The sequence below is a fragment of the Entelurus aequoreus genome, linkage group LG11, assembly GCF_033978785.1.
Source record: "Entelurus aequoreus isolate RoL-2023_Sb linkage group LG11, RoL_Eaeq_v1.1, whole genome shotgun sequence".
Taxonomy (NCBI): Eukaryota; Metazoa; Chordata; class Actinopteri; order Syngnathiformes; family Syngnathidae; genus Entelurus; species Entelurus aequoreus.
The window spans coordinates 3,829,511-3,856,380 of NC_084741.1; the positions used below are offsets into that span (position 1 = coordinate 3,829,511).

General features: G+C 39.7%; 1 protein-coding gene across 3 annotated transcripts in view; it reads right to left on the reverse strand.

Annotated features, from left to right (window-relative positions):
- myom3 (myomesin 3) overlaps window positions 1–26,870 on the reverse strand; it is a 248,962-nt gene that overhangs the window by 140,724 nt on the left and 81,368 nt on the right. For all 3 annotated transcript variants that reach the window (XM_062062305.1, XM_062062303.1, XM_062062304.1), the window contains exons 10-11: window positions 13,835–13,976; window positions 3,873–4,072 (exon numbers count right to left, since the gene is read on the reverse strand). In XM_062062305.1, the coding sequence (XP_061918289.1) occupies window positions 3,873–4,072; window positions 13,835–13,976 (342 nt within the window). The remainder of the gene's footprint in view (window positions 1–3,872; window positions 4,073–13,834; window positions 13,977–26,870) is intronic.

Below are 26,870 nucleotides of genomic sequence, written 5' to 3' on the forward strand. Positions count from 1 at the left end.
TTTTAAATGATCTCAGTAAGATATTACAGCTTGTTGCTGAGATTTGATGAGCTATATTGAGTAAAACATGCTTGAAACTAGAATATCAAGTGTTGCAAAGCTGTGTCATCAACACTCACAAGTAGAAAACTACTTTTTTAAAGTCATCATTTCTTACTTCAAGCATGAAAAAAAACATCATGATGCAGAGCGCATATCATTATGTCAAGATAATGGCACTAGCATTTACTTCATTTAAGAATATTTTTCAACATATTGAGCAAAAAGGTCTCTTTTTTGTTTTTCTACCAAGAAAAGTGCACTTGTTATTAGTGAGAATTTACTTATTTTAAGGTATTTTTGGGTTCATTGAAGTTAGCTAATTTGACTTGTTTTGGAAAGTCTTGACAAGCCGAATTTTCTTGTTCTATTGGCAGATAATTTTGCTTAGTTCAAATAAAATACCCCTAATTTTTGTATTTTTTTTTCTTGTTTTTGAACACTGACTTTTTGCAGTGTACAAGTGATAGTAGATTAATAATTAAATTGATCATTACATTTAATTCAGATTGTTTTATGCACATAATATTATCATTATTCTATATAAAACTGATTTATGGATTTACATTATTTTCAATGGGAAAAAGTGCTTTGTTTTGCCGTAGATTTGGTCGTTGTGTATCCCGAGTCCGACGCCTGTTGGGCCGCGAGTGCCCCCTAGAGGGCCGCCCGTCTCAGGTGTGGTCTGCAGCGGTGTGGCACGTGTGGCAGTCATGACAACATCAAACAAACGGAAGAAGTCTGGAACTAAAATCACAGAGAAGTTTCCTAAGTACAAAAAATTACTAAAGTGGTGAAGTTGTATTTTCATTTGAACTTTAATTGTATCAACAGTATATATTTAATATATTCATTTTAGCACTGCGTAATTTATGAAAGTACATTTTTCATACGTTTTTATGTGTCCCTTCTTTTGCAGAATTTGTGATTAGTACTTTTGTAATCAGCCTAACCCAAGCCTAAGCTTTAAGTGTTAAAAATAATTTTTCCACATTTTGGCCTGTTTTTGCCTTTTTCTTCCCGGCCCCCCTGTGAGTCATGCCTGGGTTTTTTTTTTGGACATTTTTCTCATTTTGGCTCTTCCCAGAACTTGTGGAACTGACTCCCGGGGAGGGAATTTTTTTACCATGGTTGTCATTTTTTCATATTTTGGCCTGTTTTTGCCTTTTTCTTCCCGGGTCGCCTGATATTTTTTGACATTTTTTTCAAATTTTGGCTCTTCCCAGAACTTGTGGAACTGACTCCTGGGGAGGGAATTTTTAGCATTTTTGTAATTTTTTAAAAATGTGGCTTGTTTTTGCCTTTTTGTACCCGGGTCGCTTGGTATTTTTTGACATTTTTCAAATTTTGGCTCTGCCCGGGTTAGGGTTAGGGTTAGGGTTAGCATTTCATTTGAACTTTAATTGTATCAACAGTATATATTTAATATATTCATTTTAGCACTGCGTAATTTATGAAAGTACATTTTTCATACGTTTTTATGTGTCCCTTCTTTTGCAGAATTTGTGATTAGTACTTTTGTAATCAGCCTAACCCAAGCCTAAGCTTTAAGTGTTAAAAATAATTTTTCCACATTTTGGCCTGTTTTTGCCTTTTTCTTCCCGGCCCCCCTGTGAGTCATGCCTGGGGGGTTTTTTTGGACATTTTTGTCATTTTGGCTCTTCCCAGAACTTGTGGAACTGACTCCCGGGGAGGGAATTTTTACCATTGTTGTCATTTTTTCATAATTTGGCCTGTTTTTGCCTTTTTCTCCCAGGTCGCCTGGTATTTTTTTGACATTTTTCTAATTTAGTCTCTACCCGGGACTTGTGGAACTGACTCCCGGGGAGGGAATTTTTTTTCACCATAGTTGTCATTTTTTCATATTTTGGCCTGTTTTTGCCTTTTTCTTCCCGGGTCGCCTGGTATTTTTTGACATTTTTCAAATTTTGGCTCTTCCCAAAACTTGTGGAACTGACTCCCGGGGAGGGAATTTTTATCATTTTTGTCATTTTTTAAAAATTTGGCTTGTTTTTGCCTTTTTCTACCCGGGTCGCCTGGTATTTTTTGACATTTTTCAAATTTTGGCTCTGCCCGGGACTTGTGGAACTGACTGACAATTTTCGGCATTTTTTTCACATTTTGGCCTGTTTTCGCCTTTTCTTCCCAGGTCGCTTGTGAGTCATCCCCTGGGTATTTTTGACATTTTTCTCATTTTGGCTCTTCCCAGAACTTGTGGAACTGACTCCCGGGAAGGGAATTTTTTTTTAGGATTGTCGTCATTTTTTCATATTTTGGCCTGTTTTTGCCTTTTTCTTCTCGGGTCGCCTGGTATTTTTTGAAATTTTTCTCATTTTGGCTCTACCCAGGACTTGTGGAACTGACTCCTGGGGAGGGAATTTTTACCATTTTTTTTTCACATTTTGGCCTGTTTTTGCCTATTCTTCCAAGGTCGCCTGTAAGTCATCCCGGGGGTATTTTTGACATTTTTCTCATTTTGGCTCTTCCCAGAACTTGTGGAACTGAGGGGATTTTTACCATTGTTGTAATTTTTTCATATTTTGGCCTGTTTTTGCCTTTTTCTTCCCGGGTCGCCTGGTATTTTTTGACATTTTTCTCATTTTGGCTCTTCCCTGAACTTGTGGAACTGACTCCCGGGGAGGGAATTTTTTTTTAGGATTGTTGTCATTTTTTCATATTTTGGCCTGTTTTTGCCTTTTTCTTCCCGGGTCGCCTGGTATTTTTTTTGGACATTTTTCTCATTTTGGCTCTTCCCACAACTTGTGGAACTGACTCCCGGGGAGGGAATTTTTACCATTGTTGTAATTTTTTCATATTTTGGCCTGTTTTTGCCTTTTTCTTCTCGGGTCGCCTGGTATTTTTTGAAATTTTTCTCATTTTGGCTCTACCCGGGACTTGTGGAACTGACTCCTGGGGAGTGAATTTTGACCATTTTAGCCATTTTTTTTCACATTTTGGCCTGTTTTTGCATTTTCTTCCAAGGTCGCCTGTAAGTCATCCCGGGGGTATTTTTGACATTTTTCTCATTTTGGCTCTTCCCAGAACTTGTGGAACTGAGGGGATTTTTACCATTGTTGTAATTTTTTCATATTTTGGCCTGTTTTTGCCTTTTTCTTCCCGGGTCGCCTGGTATTTTTTGACATTTTTCTCATTTTGGCTCTTCCCAGAACTTGTGGAACTGACTCCCGGGGAGGGAATTTTTTTTACCATGGTTGTCATTTTTTCATATTTTGGCCTGTTTTTGCCTTTTTCTTCCCGGGTCGCCTGGTATTTTTTGACATTTTTCTCATTTTGGCTCTACTGACTCCCGGGAAGGGAATTTTGACCATTTTCGGCATTTTTTTCACATTTTGGCCTGTTTTTGCCTTTTCTTCCCAGGTCGCCTGTGAGTCTTTCCGTGGGTATTTTTGACATTTTTCTCATTTTGGCTCTTTCCGGGAATTGTGGAACTCACTCCTGGGGAGGGATTTTCTTTGACCATTTTTGGCATTTTTAAACTGTAAAAGATAGATATAATGATCAATCAATCAAGATTACTGATTCGATGTTAATATTTGAGTGGCTTTCAGGCACCTCTGAAATGGAAAAGTTGGGCGTTTAGGTCGAAAAGGATTAGAAACCCCTGGTCTAACCCTTTGAAACGGATTACAAAAACCAAGGCATTGCTGTATATGATCTTGTTAAGTTTCCTAAGGGAAATAAAACATTTTAAATGTGGGTCTCAAGCAGACAAATTGAGCAAACATGCTCAACTAAGTTAACAGTCAAGTGTTTAAATTATAACATAGTCATATTCTGTACAATAGATGTTTAATGTGTCAAAACTGTTTTACCTGTAGTCCGGGTATGTTCCAGGGGGTCCTCGGTGACAACAGGGTCAGTAGCCTTAGAGGGGCGGCCCTCACCGGCCCGGTTGACAGCCCGGACTCTAAACTGATACCTCGCTCCTTCTTTTAGCCCAAACACCGGATAATGGCACATTTTCTGAAGATGCTCGTTGCATCGCACCCACTGGCCTTGACTGAGGTCACATCTAAAAAAAACAAAAAAGAAATAAAAAACAGAAGAGTTGTGAGAACACTCTTTCACATGTGGACAGATAGAAGCCTCCAGGAGCTGTACTTTGCAAAGCAACAGTAAAGTATGCCAGGCTGCACAACACATCTAAAGCAGTAAATACCCCATTAAGACCCATAATAACCTCCAGTGTGCCTCCAAAATGCATTAAAAACGTATTTTCAAAGATAAATGTGGGGGACCCAGATAAGAAAACTTCAACAACAATCTGTTGCCGCATTGTGACAAACAAAGAGGGATGAGAGGAGTTAGCAAACGATAACGCTGTTGCTAGGGAACTGGCTGCCATACAGTAGAATGTTGTCTTTCCTCACACGCCGGCAATGTTACAAAGATATGCAAGATGCGTAAACATACACATTGTTAAGAACAGACAAATGAGTACAGCGTGATTAATTGTTGCACTGTGAGTCCTGCCTTTCAACAGGAGTCTGATTCCAGCATGTAGAAGGCTGGTAATTATCAGGCCAGCCATTCATCACACCTGCGTGCTGCCATCCTCAATTTCATCTATTTACACAGATAATCAATTAGCGCTTTACGCAGCAGGCGGGTCGAGATGACGTTCTGTTTGAATATTTCTTTTGTAAACTTGCGGAATCAGAAATACACATTTGAGTTAGAGCAGGGGTCTCAAACATGCGGCCCGCAAGAGACGTTACTGTGCGGCCCCCACCTTAATACGAACGTTTAAAGGCCTACTGAAAGCCACTACTAGCGACCACGCAGTCTGATAGTTTATATATCAATGATGAAATATTAACATTGCAACACATGCCAATACGGCCAGGTTAACTTACAAAGTGCCATTTTAAATTTCCCGCCACACTTCCGGTTGAAAAAGCCTTCGGAGGATGACGTATGCACGTGACGTAGCCCGGGGAACAGAGGTATGCCTTCCCCATTGAATACAATACAAAAAAGCTCTGTTTTCATTTCATAATTCCACAGTATTCTGGACATCTGTGTTGGTGAATCTTTTGCAATTGGTTTAATGAACAATGGAGGCTGCAAAGAAGAACGTTGTAGGGGGGATTGGTGTATAGCGGCTGGCTGTAGCAACACAACAAGAATTACTCATTCGGATAGCAGACGCGCTAGCCGAGGGGTCGGCAACCCAAAATGTTGAAAGAGCCATATTGGACCAAAAATACAAAAACAAATCTGTCTGGAGCCGCAACAAATTAGAAGCCATATTACATACAGATAGTGTGTCATGAGATATACATTGAATTGAGATGACTTAAAGGAAACTAAATGAGCTCAAATATAGCTACAAATGAGGCATAATGATGCAATATGTACATATAGCTAGGCTAAATAGCATGTTAGCATCGATTAGCTTGCAGTCATGCAGTGACCAAATATGTTTGATTAGCACTCCACACAAGTCAATAACATCAACAAAACTCACCTTTGTGCACTCACGCACAACGTTAAAAGTTTGGCGGACAAAATGAGACAGAAAAAGAAGTGGCATAAAAGTGAAAACACGTCCTAGAAAGTCCGAGAAAGTTATACATGTAAACAAACTAAGGTGAGTTCAAGGACCGGCAAAATTAGTAGGACAAAACGGCGCTCGCCAAATACTCGAATCAGTGAAGCATGTTTAATATAAACAGTGTGCTTTATAACAATTAGGGAGGTTTGTGTCATGTTTGTCCTCCTACACAAACCATATTAAAACAAAAATATTTTTTTTTCCCCCTCATCTTTTTCCATTTTTCATACATTTTTGAAAAAGCTTCAGAGAGCCACTAGGGCGGCGCTAAAGAGCCGCGGGTTGCCGTCCCCTGCACTGGAGTATAAGTCGCATTTTTTGGGGAAATGTATTTGATAAAATCCAACACCAAGAATAGACATTTGAAAGGCAATTTAAACTAAATAAAGAATAGTGAACAACAGGCTGAATAAGTGTACGTTATATGAGGCATAAATAACCAACTGAGAACGTGCCTGGTATGTTAACGTAACATATTATGGTAAGAGTCATTCAAATAACTATAACATATAGAACATGCTATACGTTTACCAAACAATCTGTCACCCCTAATCGCTAAATATTGGTTGACGTATGCGTGTGACGATTGCTGATATACGCCTAGTCTCTTACGTGAATGAGCTAAATAATATTATTTGATATTTTACGCTAATGTGTTAATAATTTCACACATAAATCGCTCCAGAGTATAAATCGCACGCCCGGCCAAACTATGAAAAAAACTGTGATTTATAATCCGAAAAATACAGACCCCTTTAATGCGCCTTATAATCCGGTGCGAAAATAGAATGAAAATGAAATGAACAGTGTGCTTTATAACAATTAGGGAGGTTTGTGTCATGTTTGTCCTCCTACAGAAACCATATTAAAACAAAAATAATTGTTTTTCCCCCTCATCTTTTTCCATTTTTCATACATTTTTGAAAAAGCTTCAGAGAGCCACTAGGGCGGCGCTAAAGAGCCGCATGCGGCTCTAGAGCCGCGGGTTGCCGACCCCTGCGCTAGCCGATGCTAACCGGCCACCGCACGGATGATCGGGTGAAGTCCTTCGTCGCGCCGTCGATCGCTGGAACGCAGGTGAGCACGGGTGTTGATGAGCTGGGCAGATGAGGGCTGGTTGGCGTAGGTGGAGCGCTAATGTTTTTATCATAACTCTGTGAGCTCCGGTTGCTAAGTCAGCCTTAGCGTCGTTAGCAACAGCATTGTTAAGCTTTGCCAGGTTGAGATCTATTAACCGTGTAGTTACATGTACATGGTTTAATAGTATTGTTGATCTTCTGTCTATCCTTCCAGTCAGTGATTTATTTATTTTGTTTCTGTCTGCATTTGAGACAGATGCTATCACATTAGCTCTTAGCATGAGCTTCGTCGATGTATTGTCGTGGAGATAAAAGGCACTGAATGTCCATTTCGCATTCTCGACTCTCATTTTCAAGAGGATATAGTATCCGAGGTGGTTCAATCAATCAATCAATGTTTATTTATATAGCCCTAAATCACAAGTGTCTCAAAGGGCTGTACAAGCCACAACGACATCCTCGGTACAGAGCCCACATACGGGCAAGGAAAAACTCACCCCAGTGGGACGTCGGTGAATGACTATGAGAAACCTTGGAGAGGACCGCATATGTGGGTAACCCCCCCCCTCTAGGGGGGGGGGGGGTTAAAAAATACAAATCCGTGATCCACAATAGAAAAAGGAGAGAGTGTGGAATCCAATGAGCCATCTTGTACCTAAGTTAAGGTCAGAGCGAAAAAAAATATGTATTTCACTGCATTCTAGTCCGTCACTCTAACGTTCCTCGTCCACGAATCTTTCATCCTCACTCAAATTAATGGGGTAATGGTCCGAATAGCTCTAGCTGCGTTGAAAACAATATGAAAGTATGAGGGAGTGAACAACTGACAACGTCACGCTACTTCCGGTAGGGGCAAGTTTTTTTTTATATCAGAGACCAAAAGTTGCAAACTTTATCGTCGTTGTTCTCTACTAAATCCTTTCAGCAAAAATATGGCAATATCGCAAAATGATCAAGTATGACACATAGAATGGATCTGCTATCCTCGTTTAAATAAAAAAAATTCATTTCAGTAGGCCTTTAATGTTAGTGCGGCCCGCGAGTTTTGCGAGAATGGCGCTTGACTTCGCTGTGTGACGATTTTCAACCGTCAATAATACTGAGGACAACAATATTGAAGACACGAGGTTTGGCGTCCACTTTTTCTCCATACAAGCAATGTGCCTGCACAGTCACATGTTATATGCGGCTCCAACAGTCACACGTAAGTGACTGCAACGCATACTTAGTCAACAGCCATACATGTCACACTGAGGGTGGCCGTATAAAAAAAAACTTTATCAATGTTACAAATATGCGCCACAATGTGAACCCACACCAAACGAGAATGACAAACACATTTTGGGAGAACATCCGCACTGTAACACAACATAAACACGACAGAACAAATACCCAGAATTCCTTGTAGCCCTAACTCTTCCGGTTCTACAAGGAATCTACCAATCATGGTAGATTCCTTGTAGCCTTGTAGTGTCTTATTTGCACAGAGAAAGTTGCGGTGCACAAGAAATACAATTTAAAACGTCATTATACAACTAGACATGCTGAGGAGTATGCAGAATACCAGGGAAACCGGGTTGCACATTATGTGTATGTGTATACATTGTTGCTGACTGAAGAAATCCAATTATTATTGTTAGAGAATAGAATTGAAAGTACTTTATTGATCCCTGGGGGAAATTCAGCACCACAGTTCGCTCACAGTAGACAAGAATAACAATAAATAATATAATATATATATTATACACTACCGTTCAAAAGTTTGGGGTCACATTGAAATGTCCTTATTTTTGAAGGAAAAGCACTGTACTTTTCAATGAAGATAACTTTAAACTAGTCTTAACTTGAAAGAAATACACTCTATACATTGCTAATGTGGTAAATGACTATTCTAGCTGCAAATGTCTGCTTTTTGGTGCAATATCTACATAGGTGTATAGAGGCCCATTTCCAGCAACTATCACTCCAGTGTTCTAATTGTACAATGTGTTTGCTCATTGGCTCAGAAGGCTAATTGATGATTAGAAAACCCTTGTGCAATCATGTTCACACATCTGAAAACAGTTTAGCTCGTTACAGAAGCTACAAAACTGACCTTCATTTGAGCAGATTGAGTTTCTGGAGCATCACATTTGTGGGGTCAATTAAACGCTCAAAATGGCCAGAAAAAGAGAACTTTCATCTGAAACTCGACAGTCTATTCTTGTTCTTAGAAATGAAGGCTATTCCACAAAATTGTTTGGGTGACCCCAAACTTTTGAACGGTAGTGTATGTATAATATATAAATAATATAAATATATTCTACATATACTCTACATTTAAGTGCAGTCAAGGAAATTATGCATTATACAGTCTGATGGCTGTCGGTATGAAAGACTTCCTGTGTCGTTCCGTGTTGCATTTTGGGAGTCTGAGCCTTCCACTGAACGTGCTCATTCTCTCCGCAAGGTCTGAGTGTAGTGAGTGGGAGGTGCTGTCCATAATAGCTAGGAGTTTTGCTAGACTTATCCTCTCTTGTTATTACTTATAACTAGAGATGTCCGATAATATCGGTCTGCCGATATTATCGGCCGATAAATGCGTTAAAATGTAATATCGGAAATTATCGGTATCGGTTTTTTTTTATTATCAGTATCGGGTTTTTTTTTTTTTTTTAATTAAATCCACATAAAAAACACAAGATATACTTACAATTAGTGCACCAACCCAAAAAACCTCCCTCCCCCATTTACACTCATTCACACAAAAGGGTTGTTTCTTTCTGTTATTAATATTCTGGTTCCTACATTATATATCAATATATATCAATACAGTCTGCAAGGGATACAGTCCGTAAGCACACATGATTGTGCGTGCTGCTGGTCCACTAATAATACTAACCTTTAACAGTTAATTTTACAAATTTTCATTAATTACTAGTTTGTATGTAACTGTTTTTATATTGTTTTACTTAATTTTTTATTCAAGAAAATGTTTTTAATTTATTTATCTTATTTTATTTGATTCATTTTTTAAAAAAGTACCTTATCTTCACCATACCTGGTTGTCCAAATTAGGCATAATAATGTGTTAATTCCACGACTGTATATATCGGTTGATATCGGTATCGGTTGATATCGGTATCGGTAATTAAAGAGTTGGACAATATCGGCATATCGGATATCGGCAAAAAGCCATTATCGGACATCCCTACTTATAACTGATTTATTAACTTAATTCTCATTTTCTTCATTTATATTTTGTGTTGAAAATAAAAATAAAAACATTTAAAAATAATTTTTTTTAAGAAATCTTTTCTTGCGGCCCAGCATCACCCAGACTCTGCATCCAGTGGCCCCCAGGCAAATTGAGTTTGAGACCCCTGAGGTAGAGTGATATGTTGAAAAGTAAAATGAATGTAGAAATATGTAGAAAAGCTGTAATGAAATGCTTTAGAAATGTTTTGAAATGTTGATGGAACGCAGGAATGCTTCATATCTCGACAAATGTAGAAGTACAGACCATAGGGCGCACCGGATTATAAGGCGCACTGCAGATGAGCGGGTCTATTACCAGTGTTTCCCACACATTCATTTATTTGTGGCGGCCCGCCACGAAAGAATTACGTCCGCCACAAATAAAATAAAATAAAAATCACTTTTTTTTTTTCTTTTTTTTTTGTCCTGTTCAGCTTTTTTAGCAAATCATGTAGTTGATGTAGATGCCCATATAGGCTGTTCAGATTTACTTTACAAAAGAGAAGTGTAGGATACTTCATAGTTAGTGTCATAGTTTTGATGCCTTCAGTGACAATCTACAATGTAAATAGTCATGAAAATAAAGAAAACGCATTGAATGAGAAGGTGTGTCCAAACTTTTGGCCTGTACTTTACATACATACATACATACAAACAATACATACCGTATTTCCTTGAATAGCCGCCGGGGCGCTAATTAATTTAAAACCTATTCTCACTCCTGCGTTTACCAAAAGCATGCGGGATTGGCAAGCATGCGCTAATTATTTTAAAACCTCTTCTCACTCCGGCGCTTACCTTATCATGAAAAACATATTTAATAAAAAAAACTTTATTATGGTCTTACCTTTAAGTATAAATGAGTCCATGCGCAGCTCCTATAGAAGTCTTCCTTATCTTTCTTCAGTTTTAAAAGTCTCTCTGTCTCGATGGAGATCTTCCTTTAAGTATTACCTCCTGCTTCGATTGAAAGTCCAGTTTAGAAAACTGTTTTATTTTAGATATGTAATCCTCCATGGTAAAAGTGCAAGCAAACAATGGCTGCTCACTCTTGCTGCGTGTTGTCTTCTTCTGCAGCACCGGTCTTCTGCAGTACCAGCAGTCGCAAGAAGGATCACTAGCGCCCCCTACCACCAGGAGGCGGAAGTCATTTAATGACTCATATTTGACCCGGCGGAAGTGCCAAGCATGCGCTAATTATTTTGCGAAACGAGTTTGACCCGGCTGTAATTCTAGGCAGGCGAATACTATATTCCCGGCGGCAATTCAAGGAAATACGGTACATTTATACACTGTACATACATACATACATTGTCCTTTGAGAAAAATAATAACATGATTGATGATATGTGAGTGTGCTTACTTTTGTGCGACACGGTAAACTGTACTACGAGTAAAGGTGGGGGAAATAATAAATTTTTAGATGCATCGCAATTCGGACATGGACGATTTTAAAATCTATTAGTAAACGTTAAAAATCGATAATGGATTTGTTAATTGTAAATAAAGTAATGCAGACAGTTCTCAAATGTGGCTGACTGCAGCGAGCCACCTCACTAAGAGATGCGACCAGCTGATTTAATATAAGGCTCTTATGTTCCAGTTTTGCTCTCATTCGCATTAATGTCATAAATGTGGGAGCTCATTTAAATATTTCTCATTACAAATGCACTGTTTTTGTAGAGTTGCAAGTGATAAACGCTTATTTACTGAAATGAAAAGAAATGTAAAACTGCATCAATGTACAAGAATTAAAGATGCATGAATAGGGATGATACTCGAAACCGGTTTTCTCGGTTGTTCGATAAGAAAAGAACCGAGTCCTCGGACTCGAATCCCTTTTTGAGAACCGGTACCCGTTATCGAGACCACTATAGTAAAGAAAAATAGTTGGTTCTTTATTCGAATCCCTGGGAACGAATCCCGTCCCGACCAGAAATGCTCCGTGGGACATCACAAGAAATGGCGTCACGTAGCTCAGTCATTAGGCGCAGATAGCGAAAGCAGGAAAAAAATGGACGGGAAAAAGCGCTCCAAGGTGTAATAAAGTTCAAAACAAAAGGTATAATCCAATGAATACCTTTACTGAGAGATTTGAGCAGGGTACAAACACATGAAGAACACTTTTACAACCAACCGGAAACATAGCAACCAGGCTAGCAACGCACCTCCTTTACGGCAGCTGGCGCAACGTTCTTAAGGCAACCGCAGCACATACATATATGACATCTCCCTTTTTTAACTTTCGTTTTTCTTTCCTTGTAAACAAAACAAAATCACACTGTAGATGTGTTGTCTGTCTAATTATAAATAATGCAGACGAGGCGTGTTGGCTGAGTTCTTGACGTTTACTTTCACAGCGTGCTCATTCTTAGCTGCCGGGTGACGATATGCAACAACACGTTTCGGGGCTACCGCGCATGCTCGTCACTCCCGTTGCATGCTGGGTAGTGTAGTTGTTATATTCCCTAGCTCATAACATCTTTCCCCATATAAGGAAATAATGTTAACTCAAAGTGTATTTCTTTTTTTAGCTTTAACTTTTAATTTTTTTAGCATTGTATCCACATTTGCAAACAACTTTTCTCTTCATAGAATTTTCTGTCAATAAAGAAATAAAGTGCAAAAATGTCAAAGCATCATAACAAACAGTTATGTCAAATAGCAGCAGAAGTGCACTTTTTGGAAAGCTGTATTATTTTCAGTTTTGTGCCCAAGAGACTGATTTTATTTAACACTATATTATTATTTATACACCTATAGTGATCACAGAGACAGCTTGTTTTTGTGTTACTGTATATATTTGTTTTTCTGAAAAATCCCACTTAATATACTTTGGGTAACAACAGTCAATATTTATTTATTTTATTTTATTTTTTTAGGGGGGTAACGGTCAATATTTATTTATTTATTAGATTAAATTGTTTTCTTATATAATAAAAGTGAGCTTTTGTTAAACCAAATATTGTGTGTTTTTTTCCATATACAACAACCTATCTGGACTCGATAAGAGAATCGATAAGGAATCGGTTCGATAAGAGGATTCGATAATAGGCTCGAACTCGATAATTTCTTATCAAACATCATCCCTAAGCATGAATATTCGATTTTGAATCGAATCATAGCTCCTGAATCGTAATCGTAATCAAACCGTGAGGTGGCCAAAGATTCCCACCTCTAACTCCTCGCTTATAAAGACACGAGAACAGAACACAACTAGGGATGTCCGATAATGGCTTTTTGCCGATATCCGATATGCCGATATTGTCCAACTCTTTAATTACCGATACCGATATCAACCGATACCGATATCAACCGATATATACAGTCGTGGAATTAACACATTATTATGCCTAATTTGGACAACCAGGTATGGTGAAGATAAGGTACTTTTTAAAAAAATGAATCAAATAAAATAAGATAAATAAATTAAAAACATTTTCTTGAATAAAAAAGAAAGTAAAACAATATATAAACAGTTACATAGAAACTAGTAATTAATGAAAATTTGTCAAATTAACTGTTAAAGTTTAGTATTATTAGTGGACCAGCAGCACGCACAATCATGTGTGCTTACGGACTGTATCCCTTGCAGACTGTATTGATATATATTGATATATAATGTAGGAACCAGAATATTAATAACAGAAAGAAACAACCCTTTTGTGTGAATGAGTGTAAATGGGGGAGGGAGGTTTTTTGGGTTGGTGCACTAATTGTAAGTGTATCTTGTGTTTTTTATGTGGATTTAATAAAAAAAAACAAAAAAACAAAACGATACTGATAATAAAAAACTGATACCGATAATTTCCGATATTATATTTTAACGCATTTATCGGCCGATAATATCGGCAGACCGATATTATCGGACATCTCTAAACACAACGTGCACTATTCTCACCTCTCAATGTTGTAGCCTTCCACGGGCGACGTTCCATCGGCGCTGGGCGGCTGCCAGGTGAGGAAGACGTAATCCTTGTTTACGTCGCACACCTGGACCAACAGGGGAGACCCAGGACCTCCGACCACTGTGCACGGTGCGTCTGAGAATGGAGTCGTGGGACCAAAGTTGAATTGTGTCATCGTCAGTAAAAGGTGGTGAAACTTCCAATAAGACAATATCAGTGTTGCGATGCAGTGACAGTATATATCAGGGGTCGGCAACCTTTACCACTCAAAGAGCCATTTTGACCAGTTTCACTAATTAAAGAAAACAATGGGAGCCACAAAACTCTTTTGAAATTTTAAATGAAATAACACTGCATACAAAGTTTTTTTTGCTTTGTGCTTTGTATAAACCAGGGGCCTCACGCGGCCCGCACCTTAATATGAACATTTTATGTCTGTTTTATATGAATGGCGCTTGACAGCGTCATACTTGCCAACCCCCCGATTTTACCGGAAGACCCCGAAATTCAGGTCTACGTCTCTCTCGGATGTCTACTGATTTTTACCTAAACTACAATAATAAGGGCGTGCCGTGATGGCACAGCATTTAACGCCCTCTCCAACCTGTACATACGGCGTGCCAGTCCAGGTACATGTTGAATGCAGCTTCTGCATGCACACGTACGTGACGGCAAGGCATACTTGGTCCACAGCCATACAGGTCACACTGACGGTGGCGATATAAACAACTTCAACACTCTTGCTAATATGCGCCACACTGTGAACCCACACCAAACAAGAATGACAAACACATTTCGGGAGAACATCTGCACCGTAACACAACATAAACACAACAGAACAAATACCCAGAATCCCATGTATCCCTAACTCTTCACAGTACCCTGGGAGGACTCAGTGGATGAGGCTTATGAGCGAAAACACCAACGCTATGCCGAGCTTGCAGCTGAAGCACAACATCGTGGCTGGAACACCGAGGTCAGTCCAGTGGAGGTGGGCTGCAGAGGCTTTGTGGCAAGATCTACCACCAAATTGCTTGTAGACCTGGGAGTCTGAGGCCAGCGCCTGCGTATAGCCATCAAAGCTGCATCGGAGGCAGCCGAAAGAGGCAGCCAGTGGCTGTTCATGAGGAGGAAAGACCCCTGTTGGGCCCCCAAGTAGCAAGCCAGGAGGTATGCGGTCAGCTTAGGCTTGACTCAGGGAAAAGGACGCCCCTGCCATGCATAGTCCCATGAGAAGTCTGCTGTTCAACACCAAGCGACTCATGAATAATTGGGATTGACGCAAGCCCTGGGCTGCCGACCCCTGGTATATATAAACGAGCCGCATCAGAGTGGTCCAATCCGGAGGGTTGGCAAGTATGCAGCTGAGCCGCATCAGAGTGGTCAAAGAGCTGCATGCGGCTCCGGAGCCGCGGGTTGCCGACCCCTGGTATATATAAACGAGCCGCATCAGAGTGGTCCAATCCGGAGGGTTGGCAAGTATGCAGCTGAGCCGCATCAGAGTGGTCAAAGAGCCGCATGCGGCTCCGGAGCCGCAGGTTGCCTACCCCTGGTATATATATATGGACTCCCGCTGATGTGTTGGATCCACTGTGGACTGGACTTTCACAATGTTATGTCAGACCCACTCGACATCCGTTGCTTTCGGTCTCCCCTAGAGGGGGGGGGTTACCCACATATGCGGTCCTCTCCAAGGTTTCTCATAGTCATTCACCGACGTCCCACTGGGGTGAGTTTTTCCTTGCCCGTATGTGGGCTCTGTACCGAGGATGTCGTTGTGGCTTGTACAGCCCTTTGAGACACTTGTGATTTAGGGCTATATAAATAAACATTGATTGATTGATTGATTGATATAAACGAGGCGCATCAGAGTGGTCAAATCCGGAGGGTTGGCAAGTATGCAGCTGAGCCACATCAGAGTGGTCAAAGAGCCGCATGCGGCTCCGGAGCCGCGGGTTGCCGACCCCTGGTATATATAAACGAGCCGCATCAGAGTGGTCAAATCCGGAGGGTCGGCAAGTATGCAGCTGAGCCGCATCAGAGTGGTCAAAGAGCCGCATTCGACTCCGGAGCCGCGGGTTGCCGACCCCTGGGATATATAAACAGTATATGTAACTATGAAGACAATATAACATATATCCATAAACGTGGATGCATATGCAAAAGTGCAATAGATTTTTCTGTACAGTAATCTATTTATATCTGCACCTTATTTTGTAAACGCAAACACCCTGCACCTTATTGCTCTTTTGTCCTGCACTACAACGAGCTAATGCAACAGAATTTCGTTCTTATCTGTACTGTAAAGTTCAAATTTGAATGACAGTCTAAGTCTAAGTAACACAACATCATCATCACACATGCACAAACTATAAATACTGTATATCTAACGTATAATAATAATTCACCCCTATACAATATCCTACCCTAATACCCTACTGTGCAATATTACCCTTCCAGTGCAATACGTCCGACACTGATTGTTATTTATTACTCCGGTACTGTTGTCTTGTTCTGTATATTGTACAGTATTTTGTATTTCTATAGTGTTTTGTATATTGTACAGGATTGCTTATTATTTTTATTGGATAGTAGTCTGTTTATTTCAATTGTTAGTTTTTTCTTTATTACTTGTTGTGTAATTCTATTTATTTTTACCCCATATTTGTTCCCACTACCGCACCTTAAGTTGGAGTCCTTAATCTCGTTATATGCAAATATAATGACAATAAAGTCCATTCTATTCTATTCTAACTACAGTACCGTATTTTTGGGACTATAAGGCGCACTTAAAATCCTTTCATTTTCTCGAAACTGCGCCTAATGTACGGAATAATTTTGGTTGTGCTTACCGACCTCGAACCCATTTTATTTGGTACATGGTGAAATGATAAGTGTGACCAGTAGATGGCAGTCAAACATAAGAGATACGTGTAGACTGCAATCTGATGGCAGTCACACATAAGAGATATGTGTAGACTGCAATATGACTCAAGGAAACAACACCAACATTTTATATGTTCCATTGAAAATATAGAACATTATACACGGCGCTTCTAAAATCTATCAAAATGTTTTAGTACGACTTTGGTAAGCTATGAAGACGCACCACTTGATGGATTGTACTATGCTTCAACATAAGAGTATTATTATGGTGTGTGTATAAGGTAAGACATATTATCTGGCGTTCTGTTTCGCAATATTATGCAAAAACAACTGCTCTTACCTTCTGGTACCTGCTGATGCGTATTTGGGATCTGCATAAGTCCTGAAATTCTGTGCGCGTTCGCCTTTGTAGTCCGTAGTCGATAAGCTTCTTCTTTGTCTCTATCTTCTTGTTATGTGACATTCATCCTCCGCTGTTGCCATTTCTAATATAAAGTAGTGTAAAGTTCTTACTTATATCTGTCAGTAAACTCGCCATGAAAGCACTAAAACATACTGGTGTAGTGAGTTTACATTATTCACCCAAGGAACTTTAGTTAATAGAGAGTTCCGGTCGGACGGTTTTTCACGTTGTTGTTGCACTAGTGAGCCACGGATGAGGAGATGCTGCTCCGTTATTGATTGAAGTAAAGTCTGAATGTCATTAAAACAGTTAGCGCCATCTTTTGACACTTCTTCCACTCCCGTCCTTGCACGCTACACCGCTACAACAAAGATGACGGGGAGAAGACGCTGTCGAAGGTGAGCCACGTGAATAAGACCGCCCCCAAAACGGCGCATCCTGTTCTGTAAAACATAATCCATGCTACATTTTGACCACCATTACATGTTATGCAGAGCTTTGTGTTTCAACCTTTTTTTAAGCAAGGCACGTTTTTTTCATGAAAAATTCCGGAGGCACACCACCAGCAGAAAACGTTAAAAAATGAAACTCCACCAGGTCGTCGTGCCTTATTTTGAGTTTGTTGGTGTTTTCCTGTGTAGTGCTTTAGTTTTTGTCTTGCGCTGTTATTTTGGTGGCCCTTCCTGTTTTGTTGGGTGTTTTCCTGTAGCAGTTTCATGTCTTCCTTTGAGCGCTCTTCCCCGCACCTGCTTTGTGTTAGCAAGCAAGGCTATTTAAGTTGTTGCTATCCTTCTTTGTATGGACATTGTTGATCGTCATGTCATGTACGGATGTACTTAGTGGACGCAGTAAGTTTTTGCTGTCGTCCAGCATTCTGTTTCTGTTTACTTGGTAGCCTGTTCAGTTTTACTTGTGTTTTGCATAGCCATTCCTATGCTTCATTGCCTTTTCCTTATGTTCATTTTTGGTTTAAGCATTATATACGTTTTTACCTGCATATTGTGATCACAACAAACCATCCTCGTCTCACCCGACACATTCCGACTTTTACAAAGCAATTAACTACCTGCTGCCACCTACTGACATGGAGTATTACGTGGTTACCCTGGAGCTCTACACAGCACGGACACTAAGCAACGGCACATTATTTGCGGATTATGATTATTAATTTGAAAAAAATTTTTGGGGACCAATTAGGTGAAGTTGCATAATTTCCCACGGCACACCAGACAATATTTCACGGCACACCCTTGTGGCGTGAAATATTGTCTGGTGAAATATTGTCTGGTGTGCCGTGGGAAATTATGCAACAACTTCACCTAATTGGTCCCCCCAAATTTTTTTTCAAATTAATAATTATAATCTGCAAATAATGTGCCGTTGCTTATTGTCCGTGCTGTGTAGAGCTCCAGGGTAACCACGTAATACTCCATGTCAGTAGGTGGCAGCAGGTAGATTCTAACAACATGCCGGCCCAGTCACACGATATGTGCAGCTTCTGTACGCACACCCATGTGAATGCAAGCATACTTGGTCAACAGCGATACAGGTCACACTGAGGGTGCCCGTAAAAAACAACTTTAACACTTTTAGAAATATACACCACACTGGGAACCCACACTAAAATAAGAATGACAAACACATTTCGGGAGAACATCCGCACTGTAACACAACATAAACACAACAGAACAAATACCCAGAACCCTTTGCAGCACTAACTCCCATGCACTAGGGCAGGGGTCGGCAACCCAAAATGTTGAAAGAGCCATATGGGTGAGGGCGGACCTACGTCACTTCCGCCTACCAATCCCCTAGCAACCGGGAATTCGTTGAAAACAAACCAGCTCACAGCGAACGCAGCATTGACAGAAAAAGCATTTAACGAGCGTTGTGGCTTGGAAGTCGGCGTTAAATCCTTCATTTACGCATTTTTACTTATTCGCATATCGTGTGAAAAAACGAAAATGTATTATTTGCGTCAGACTCGTCTCAGTGAACTTTAAAGCTTCTCAGGCTTAGCTTAGCTTGCTAGTTAGCTTAGCCTCCGCGCTACTAAGAAAGAGACGCGGAAGTTATCAACAACAAGATCAAGTGTTAGTGTATAAAATATTGAGAGATTTGAGGGCTACATGTATTGAATGGCAACATGAAAATTATAGGGTTTATTGGTTTTTAAAAACCCAACTGTTAAGTGCAAATTTAAACGAAACCGGTTTTCGAAAATAGCTAGCTAGGCTATAGACTATATAGTATATTACTTACTTAACTTAATCCTCTTCTTCCCGGATGGGAAATAAGGCTTCGACGACTCGACGCCATTCATCTCGCTGCTGTGCTCGTCTCTGTGCCTCGCCCCATGTAAGCTTCATCTCTTTCAGCTCCCCTTCAACTGTTCTTCGCCAGGTGTTCTTTGGCCGCACTGGCTTACGTTTTCCCGGTGGTGTCCATCTTAACGCTGCCTTTGGTATCCTCTCGTTGTCCGGTTTTCGAAAATAGCTAGCTAGGCTATAGACTATATAGTACAGGGGTCACCAACCTTTTTGAAAGCAAGAGCTACTTCTTGGGTACTGATTAATGCGAAGGGTTACCAGTTTGATACACACTTAAATAAATTGCCAGAAATAGCCAATTTGCTCAATTTACCTTTAACTCTATGTTATTATTAATAATTAATGATATTTACACTTAATTGAACGGTTTAAAAGAGGAGAAAACATGAAAAAAATGACAATTCAATTTTGAAACATAGTTTATCTTCAATTTCGACTCTTTAAAATTCAAAATTCAACCGAAAAAAAGAAGAGAAAAACTTAAAAGAATTTATGGAACATCATTAGTAATTTTTCCTGATTAAGATTAATTTTAGAATTTTGATGACATGTTTTAAATAGGTTAAAATGCAATGTACACTTTGTTAGAATATATAACAAATTGGACCAAGCTATATTTCTAACAAAGACAAATCATTATTTCTTCTAGATTTTCCAGAACAAAATTTTTAAAAGAAATTCAAAAGACTTTGAAATAAGATTTAAATTTGATTCCACAGATTTTCTAGATTTGCCAGAATAATTTTTTTGAATATTAATCATAAGTTTGAAGAAATATTTCACAAATATTCTTTGTAGAAAAAACAGAAGCTAAAATGAAGAATTAATTTAAAATGTATTTATTATTCTTTACAATAAAAATAAAAAATTTACTTAAACATTGAATTAAATTGTCAGGAGAGAAGAGGAAGGAATTTAAAAGGTAAAAAGGTATATGTGTTTAAAAATCCTAAAATCATTTTTAAGGTTGTATTTTTTCTCTAAAATTGTCTTTCTGAAAGTTATAAGAAGCAAAGTAAAAAAAAATTAAGGAATTTATTTAAACAAGTGAAGACCAAGTCTTGAAAATATTTTCTTGGATTTTCAAATTCTATTTGAGTTTTGTCTCTCTTAGAATTAAAAATGTCGGGCAAAGTGAGACCAGCTTGCTAGTAAATAAATACAATTTAAAAAATAGAGGCAGCTCACTGGTAAGTGCTGCTATTTGAGCTATTTTTAGAACAGGCCAGCGGGCTACTCATCTGGTCCTTACGGGCTACCTGGTGCCCGCGGGCACCACGTTGGTGACCCCTGATATAGTATATACCGCATGTTATTTTTGTACTACAACAACTTTAGCTGTCGAACGTTATAAGGTACAAATTCAACAAGTACAACATTAGCACGGACGGTATAGCCAAGTTGTGGTTAAGAAGGTGGATTTTTGTTCCTTATATTTACCAGAAACGAAGTGATCCGAACACACGACCCGGGACTTTGGGGGACTCCAGTGAGAACCGTCCTCGTTTTCCCGGTGTAAAGCTGCGAGCCATTTGTCTCGTCTCTGTGGGCTTTTATCACGCTTTGGCAGAACAAAATACGACCTTTGTTTTCCCCGTTTTCGGTTGTGGTTAGCACAACCAAAAACAACACAGTTTTTCGGCATTTTGAAGGCAGAATGACGGGTTTAACCAGCGTAGGTCGACAGGTTAAAGAGTAATGGCAACGGGTTGTTTTCAACGCCAGTCTGGTTGCTATGGCTCGAAGAACCCGTATGTAGCTCAGTTGCCCGGATGTCGGCCCTCACCCATAGGACCAAAAATACAAAAACAAATCTGTCTGGAGCCGCAACAAATTAGAAGCCATATTACATACAGATAGTGTGTCATGAGATATATATTGAATTGAGATGACTTAAAGGAAACTAAATGAGCTCAAATATAGCTACAAATGAGGCATAATGATGCAATATTTACATACAGCTAGCCTAAATAGCATGTTAGCATCGATTAGCTTCCAGTCATGCAGTGACCAAATATGTTTGATTAGCACTCCACACAAGTCAATAACATCAACAAAACTCACCTTTGTGCATTCATGCACAACGTTAAAAGTGTGGTGGACAAAATGAGACAGAAAAAGAAGTGGCATAAAACACGTCCTAGAAAGTCGGAGAAAGTTAAACATGTAAACAAACTAAGGTGAGTTCAAGGACCGCCAAAATTAGTAGGACAAAACGGCGCTCGCCAAATACTCGAATCAGTGAAGCATGCTTAATATAAACACTGTGATTTATAACAATTAGGGAGGTTTGTGTCATGTTTGTCCTCCTACAGAAACCATATTAAAACAAAAATTATTATTTTTTTCCGCCTCATCTTTTTCCATTTTTCATACATTTTTGAAAAAGCTTCAGAGAGCCACTAGGGCGGCGCTAAAGAGCCGCGGGTTGCCGTCCCCTGCACTAGAGTATAAGTCGCATTTTTTGGGGAAATGTATTTGATAAAATCCAACACCAAGAATAGACATTTGAAAGGCAATTTAAACTAAATAAAGAATAGTGAACAACAGGCTGAATAAGTGTACGTTATATGAGGCATAAATAACCAACTGAGAACGTGCCTGGTATGTTAACGTAACATATTATGGTAAGAGTCATTCAAATAACTATAACATATAGAACATGCTATACGTTTACCAAACAATCTGTCACCCCTAATCGCTAAATATTGGTTGACGTATGCGTGTGACGATTGCTGATATACGCCTAGTCTCTTACGTGAATGAGCTAAATAATATTATTTGATATTTTACGCTAATGTGTTAATAATTTCACACATAAATCGCTCCAGAGTATAAATCGCACCCCCGGCCAAACTATGAAAAAAACTGTGATTTATAATCCGAAAAATACAGACCCCTTTAATGCGCCTTATAATCCGGTGCGAAAATAGAATGAAAATGAAATGAAATAAAAATAGACCCGATTTGACTCATCGGCAGTGCGCCCTATGGTCCGGAAAATACAGCAGTGTTTCCCACACATTCATTTATTTGTGGCGGCCCGCCACGAAAGAATTACGTCCGCCACAAATAAAAAAATAAAAATTAAAAAATTAAAAATTAAAAAAATAAAAAAGTAATTTTTTTTTTTTTTTTTCCTCTCCAGCTTCTCAGGCAAATCATATAGTTGATGTAGATGCCCATATCGGCTGTTCAGATTTACTTTACAAAAGAGAAGTGTAGGATACTTCTCTTGATGCCTTATTTGTATTTGACTTTATTAAATGTATTTATATTAGAAACACAACATGTGTATATAACAAAGGGTACAAAGTCTGCAGGCAGTAGGAAACACATGGTTAAGTGTAGGGAGTAAAACTGATGGCAGTCTAAAGTTCAAGATTTTTGGAGCTCTTTGTTCAGTGGATCGGATGTTTGATGAAGCTCTGTGTCTATCTACCACCACTACTGTGTTCTGTTTATTTGTTACTGACTGTGGCAGGACACCTCTGCCTCTGTTTCACTTTATGTTGCTGGTAAATAATATGGTTGTAGTAGTAGGCTAAAGTTACATTATTTAGTATGCACTAATTAAAGGGGCAGAGCTTTGAGACATTTTAGCTTTTATATTTTATAAGATATATTTTTTGTAAGAACCACAATTAATAAATATATTTCAGTGAATAACTTATTGTTCAAATTTGTATATAAATATGTACATAAGGTGTTGTAATTATATTGTAAAATGGATGGATGGATGGACGTTTAAAACAAAACTGTTATTATTAATTAGTAAGTATACATTTTTTAGCCTTTTTAGAGAAAATCAAATCATTGTAGTAAATTATGCAAATTGCTCGATGATGCCATGGTGACCACGCCCATAGCCACGCCCCCACCGCCACAGGTATCTTGGCAGTTTATGGGAAACACTGTACAGTATACTAACACAGCAGGTAGACAGGATGAAAGAGATTACAATAAAGACGAGAAGTAATGCAAAGCCTATTGAAGTGATGCAATCTGACATGCTTCACCACCTTGTCCTGAGGCGAGCAAAGATAGTTTTTCCCCTCCAATAAAAACTCCAACAACATCTTCCTAAATTTGCATCCTCGCCCTCAAAATCCTTTCTTTCCTCGGGCCCTTTAATGTTTGTTTTTGGTCTCTGGAACCTGCTATTTGTGATGCAAATGCCACTGCTGAACGGAGGGCACTCTCGTTCAGATTGACTAATTACTACCTCCAGCTCTCGCAAAGAACAATCTCTGTAACAAGGGACACGAGCCGAGGCGCATTTTCAAGGTTCGCGGCACCATCGGGGAGTCGCTCCTCGCCTTTTGTCACCCGTTGGTAACATTGTCAAAAGGCGCAAGATGTTCTCAGTATGAAAAAAGAGTGCTGATGCTGTTAGGACTTGGCGCTGTATAAATAGACTGGATTATTCGCATGAGGCAATTGTTGGGGAGGGGAAGGTTGTTAAAAATACATACATAGTTTCACTAAAGAAATTTAACAAGCCCTCCGCTGTAGTGCTGCCTGATTGATGGTGCAATTTCCCCCATTTGAACGAGCGTGCCGGCAGGAATTTAAAGCATAAAAGCCAGACTCTTCACGAAAAAACTAACTTTTCCGAGTGCAATCAAAACACTATTTGCAGCAGGCATGCATGGAAATGGTGATTCTGTACACACGGCCTGATATTTTGCTAGGCAAAACACATCTTTTAGGATGCAGCACGGTAGGTAGAAACCATGCTGCATTGGAGGGTGACGGTGATGGGATGTGACAGCTGTTTGGCCTGCTCGGAGACAGCAGAGCAGCACATACAATATGGCCACCTGCACCTTCATGGCAGCTTTGCCAACACATTTGTCAACAAACTGACACATGCAGTAATTTACTTGATAAATACTAAAAGACAACTGTAACATTTTGTTCTTGGAATTGTTTTGTTTCCATGACTTCCAATGCACATTTGACTATGCTTGAAAGGCCTACTGAAAGCCACTACTACCGACCACGCAGTCTGATAGTTAATATATCAAAGATGAAATCTTAACATTGCAACACATGCCAATACGGCCGGGTTAACTTATAAAGTGACATTTAAAACTTCCCGGGAAATATCCGGCTGAAACGTCGCGGTATGATGACGTATGCGCGTGACGAAGTCAGAGTAACGGAAGTTATGGTACCCGTAGAATCCTATACAAAAAGCTGTGTTTTCATTTCATAATTCCACAGTATTCTGGACATCTTTTGCAATTTGTTTAATGAACAATGAAGGCTGCAAAGAAGACAGTTGTAGGTGGGATCGGTGTATTAGCAGCGGACTACAGCAACACAACCAGGAGGACTTTGTTGGAGCGCTAGCCGCGCTAGCCGCCGACCTCACCTTGACTTCCTACGTCTCCGGGCCGCCAAACGCATTGGGTGAAGTCCTTCGTCCTTCTGCCGATCGCTGGAACGCAGGTGAGCACGGGTGTTGATGAGTAGATGAGGGCTGGCTGGCGTAGGTTGGAGAGCTAATGTTTTTAGCATAGCTCTGTGAGGTCCCATTGCTAAGTTGCTAAGTTAGCTTCAATGGCGTCGTTAGCACAGCATTGTTAACCTTCGCCAGGCTGGAAAGCATTAACCGTGTATTTACATGTCCACGGTTTAATAGTATTGTTGATTTTCTATCTATCCTTCCAGTCAGGGGTTTATTTTTTTGTTTCTATATGCAATTAAAGCACGATGCTATCACGTTAGCTCGTAGCTAAAGCATTTCGCCGATGTATTGTCGTGGAGATAAAAGGCACTGAATGTCCATTTCGCGTTCTCGACTCTCATTTTCAAGAGGATATAGTATCCGAGGTGGTTTAAAATACAAATCTGTGATCCACAATAAAAAAAGGAGAGTGTGGAATCCAATGAGCCAGCTTGTACCTAAGTTACGGTCAGAGCGAAAAAAGATACGTCCATCACTGCCTCTCAAGTCCTTCACTTCACCGTTTGAATAAAAAAAAAATCATTTCAGTAGGCCTGAAGTAGTGTATGGCTGACTGTGGGAATTTAAAGCAAAAAAAAAAAAATAGGTAGGCGTTTAAAGGCCTACTGAAATGAATTTTTTTTATTTAAACGGGGATAGCAGATCCATTCTATGTGTCATACTTGATCATTTTGCGATATTGCCATATTTTTGCTGAAAGGATTTAGTATAGAACAACGTCGATAAAGTTCGCAACTTTTGGTCTCTGATAAAAAAAAACCTTGCCTGTACCGGAAGTAGCGTGACGTTGTCAGTTGTTCACTCCCTCATATTTTCATATTGTTTTCAACGCAGCTAGAGCTATTCGGACCGTGAAAGTGACGATTACCCCATTAATTTGAGCAAGGATGAAAGATTCGTGGATGAGGAACGTTAGAGTGACAGACTAGAATGCAGTGAAATACATATTTTTTTCGCTCTGACCGTAACTTAGGTACAACATGGCTCATTGGATTCCACACTCTCTCCTTTTTCTATTGTGGATCACGGATTTGTATTTTAAACCACCTCAGATACTATATCCTCTTGAAAATGAGAGTCGAGAACGCGAAATGGACATTACAGTGCCTTTTATCTCCACGACAATACATCGACGAAGCTCTTTAGCATCTTTAGCATGAGCTAACGTGATAACATCTGTCTCAAATGCAGATATAAACAAAGTAAATAAATCCCTGACTGGAAGGATAGACAGAAGATCGACAATACTATTAAACCATGTACATGTAACTACACGGTTAATAGATCTCAGCCTGGCAAAGCTTAACAATGCTGTTGCTAACGACGCTAAGGCTAACTTAGCAACCGGAGCTCACAGAGCTATGATAAAAACATTAGCGCTCCACCTACGCCAGCCAGCCCTCATCTGCTTTGCTCAGCAACACCCGTGCTCACCTGCGTTCCAGCGATTGACGGCGCGACGAAGGACTTCACCAGATCATCCGTGCGGTGGGTCTGCTAGCATCGGCTAGGCGTCTGCTAGCATCGGCTAGGCGTCTGCTAGCATCGGCTAGGCGTCTGCTATCCGAGTAAGTGGTCCTTGTGTTGCTACAGCCACCTACAACGTTGTTCTTTGCAGCCTCCATTGTTCATTAAACAAATTGCAAAAAAAATCACCAACACAGATGTCCAGAATACTGTGGAATTATGAAATGAAAACAGAGCTTTTTTGTATTGTATTCAATGGAGAAGGCATACCTCTGTTCCCCGGGCTACGTCACGCGCATACGTCATCCTTCGAAGGCTTTTTTAACCGGAAGTGTGGCGGGAAATTTAAAATGTCACTTTATAAGTTAACCCGGCCGTATTGGCATGTGTTGCAATGTTAAGATTTCATCATTGATATATAAACTATCAGACTGCGTGGTCGCTAGTAGTGGCTTTCAGTAGGCCTT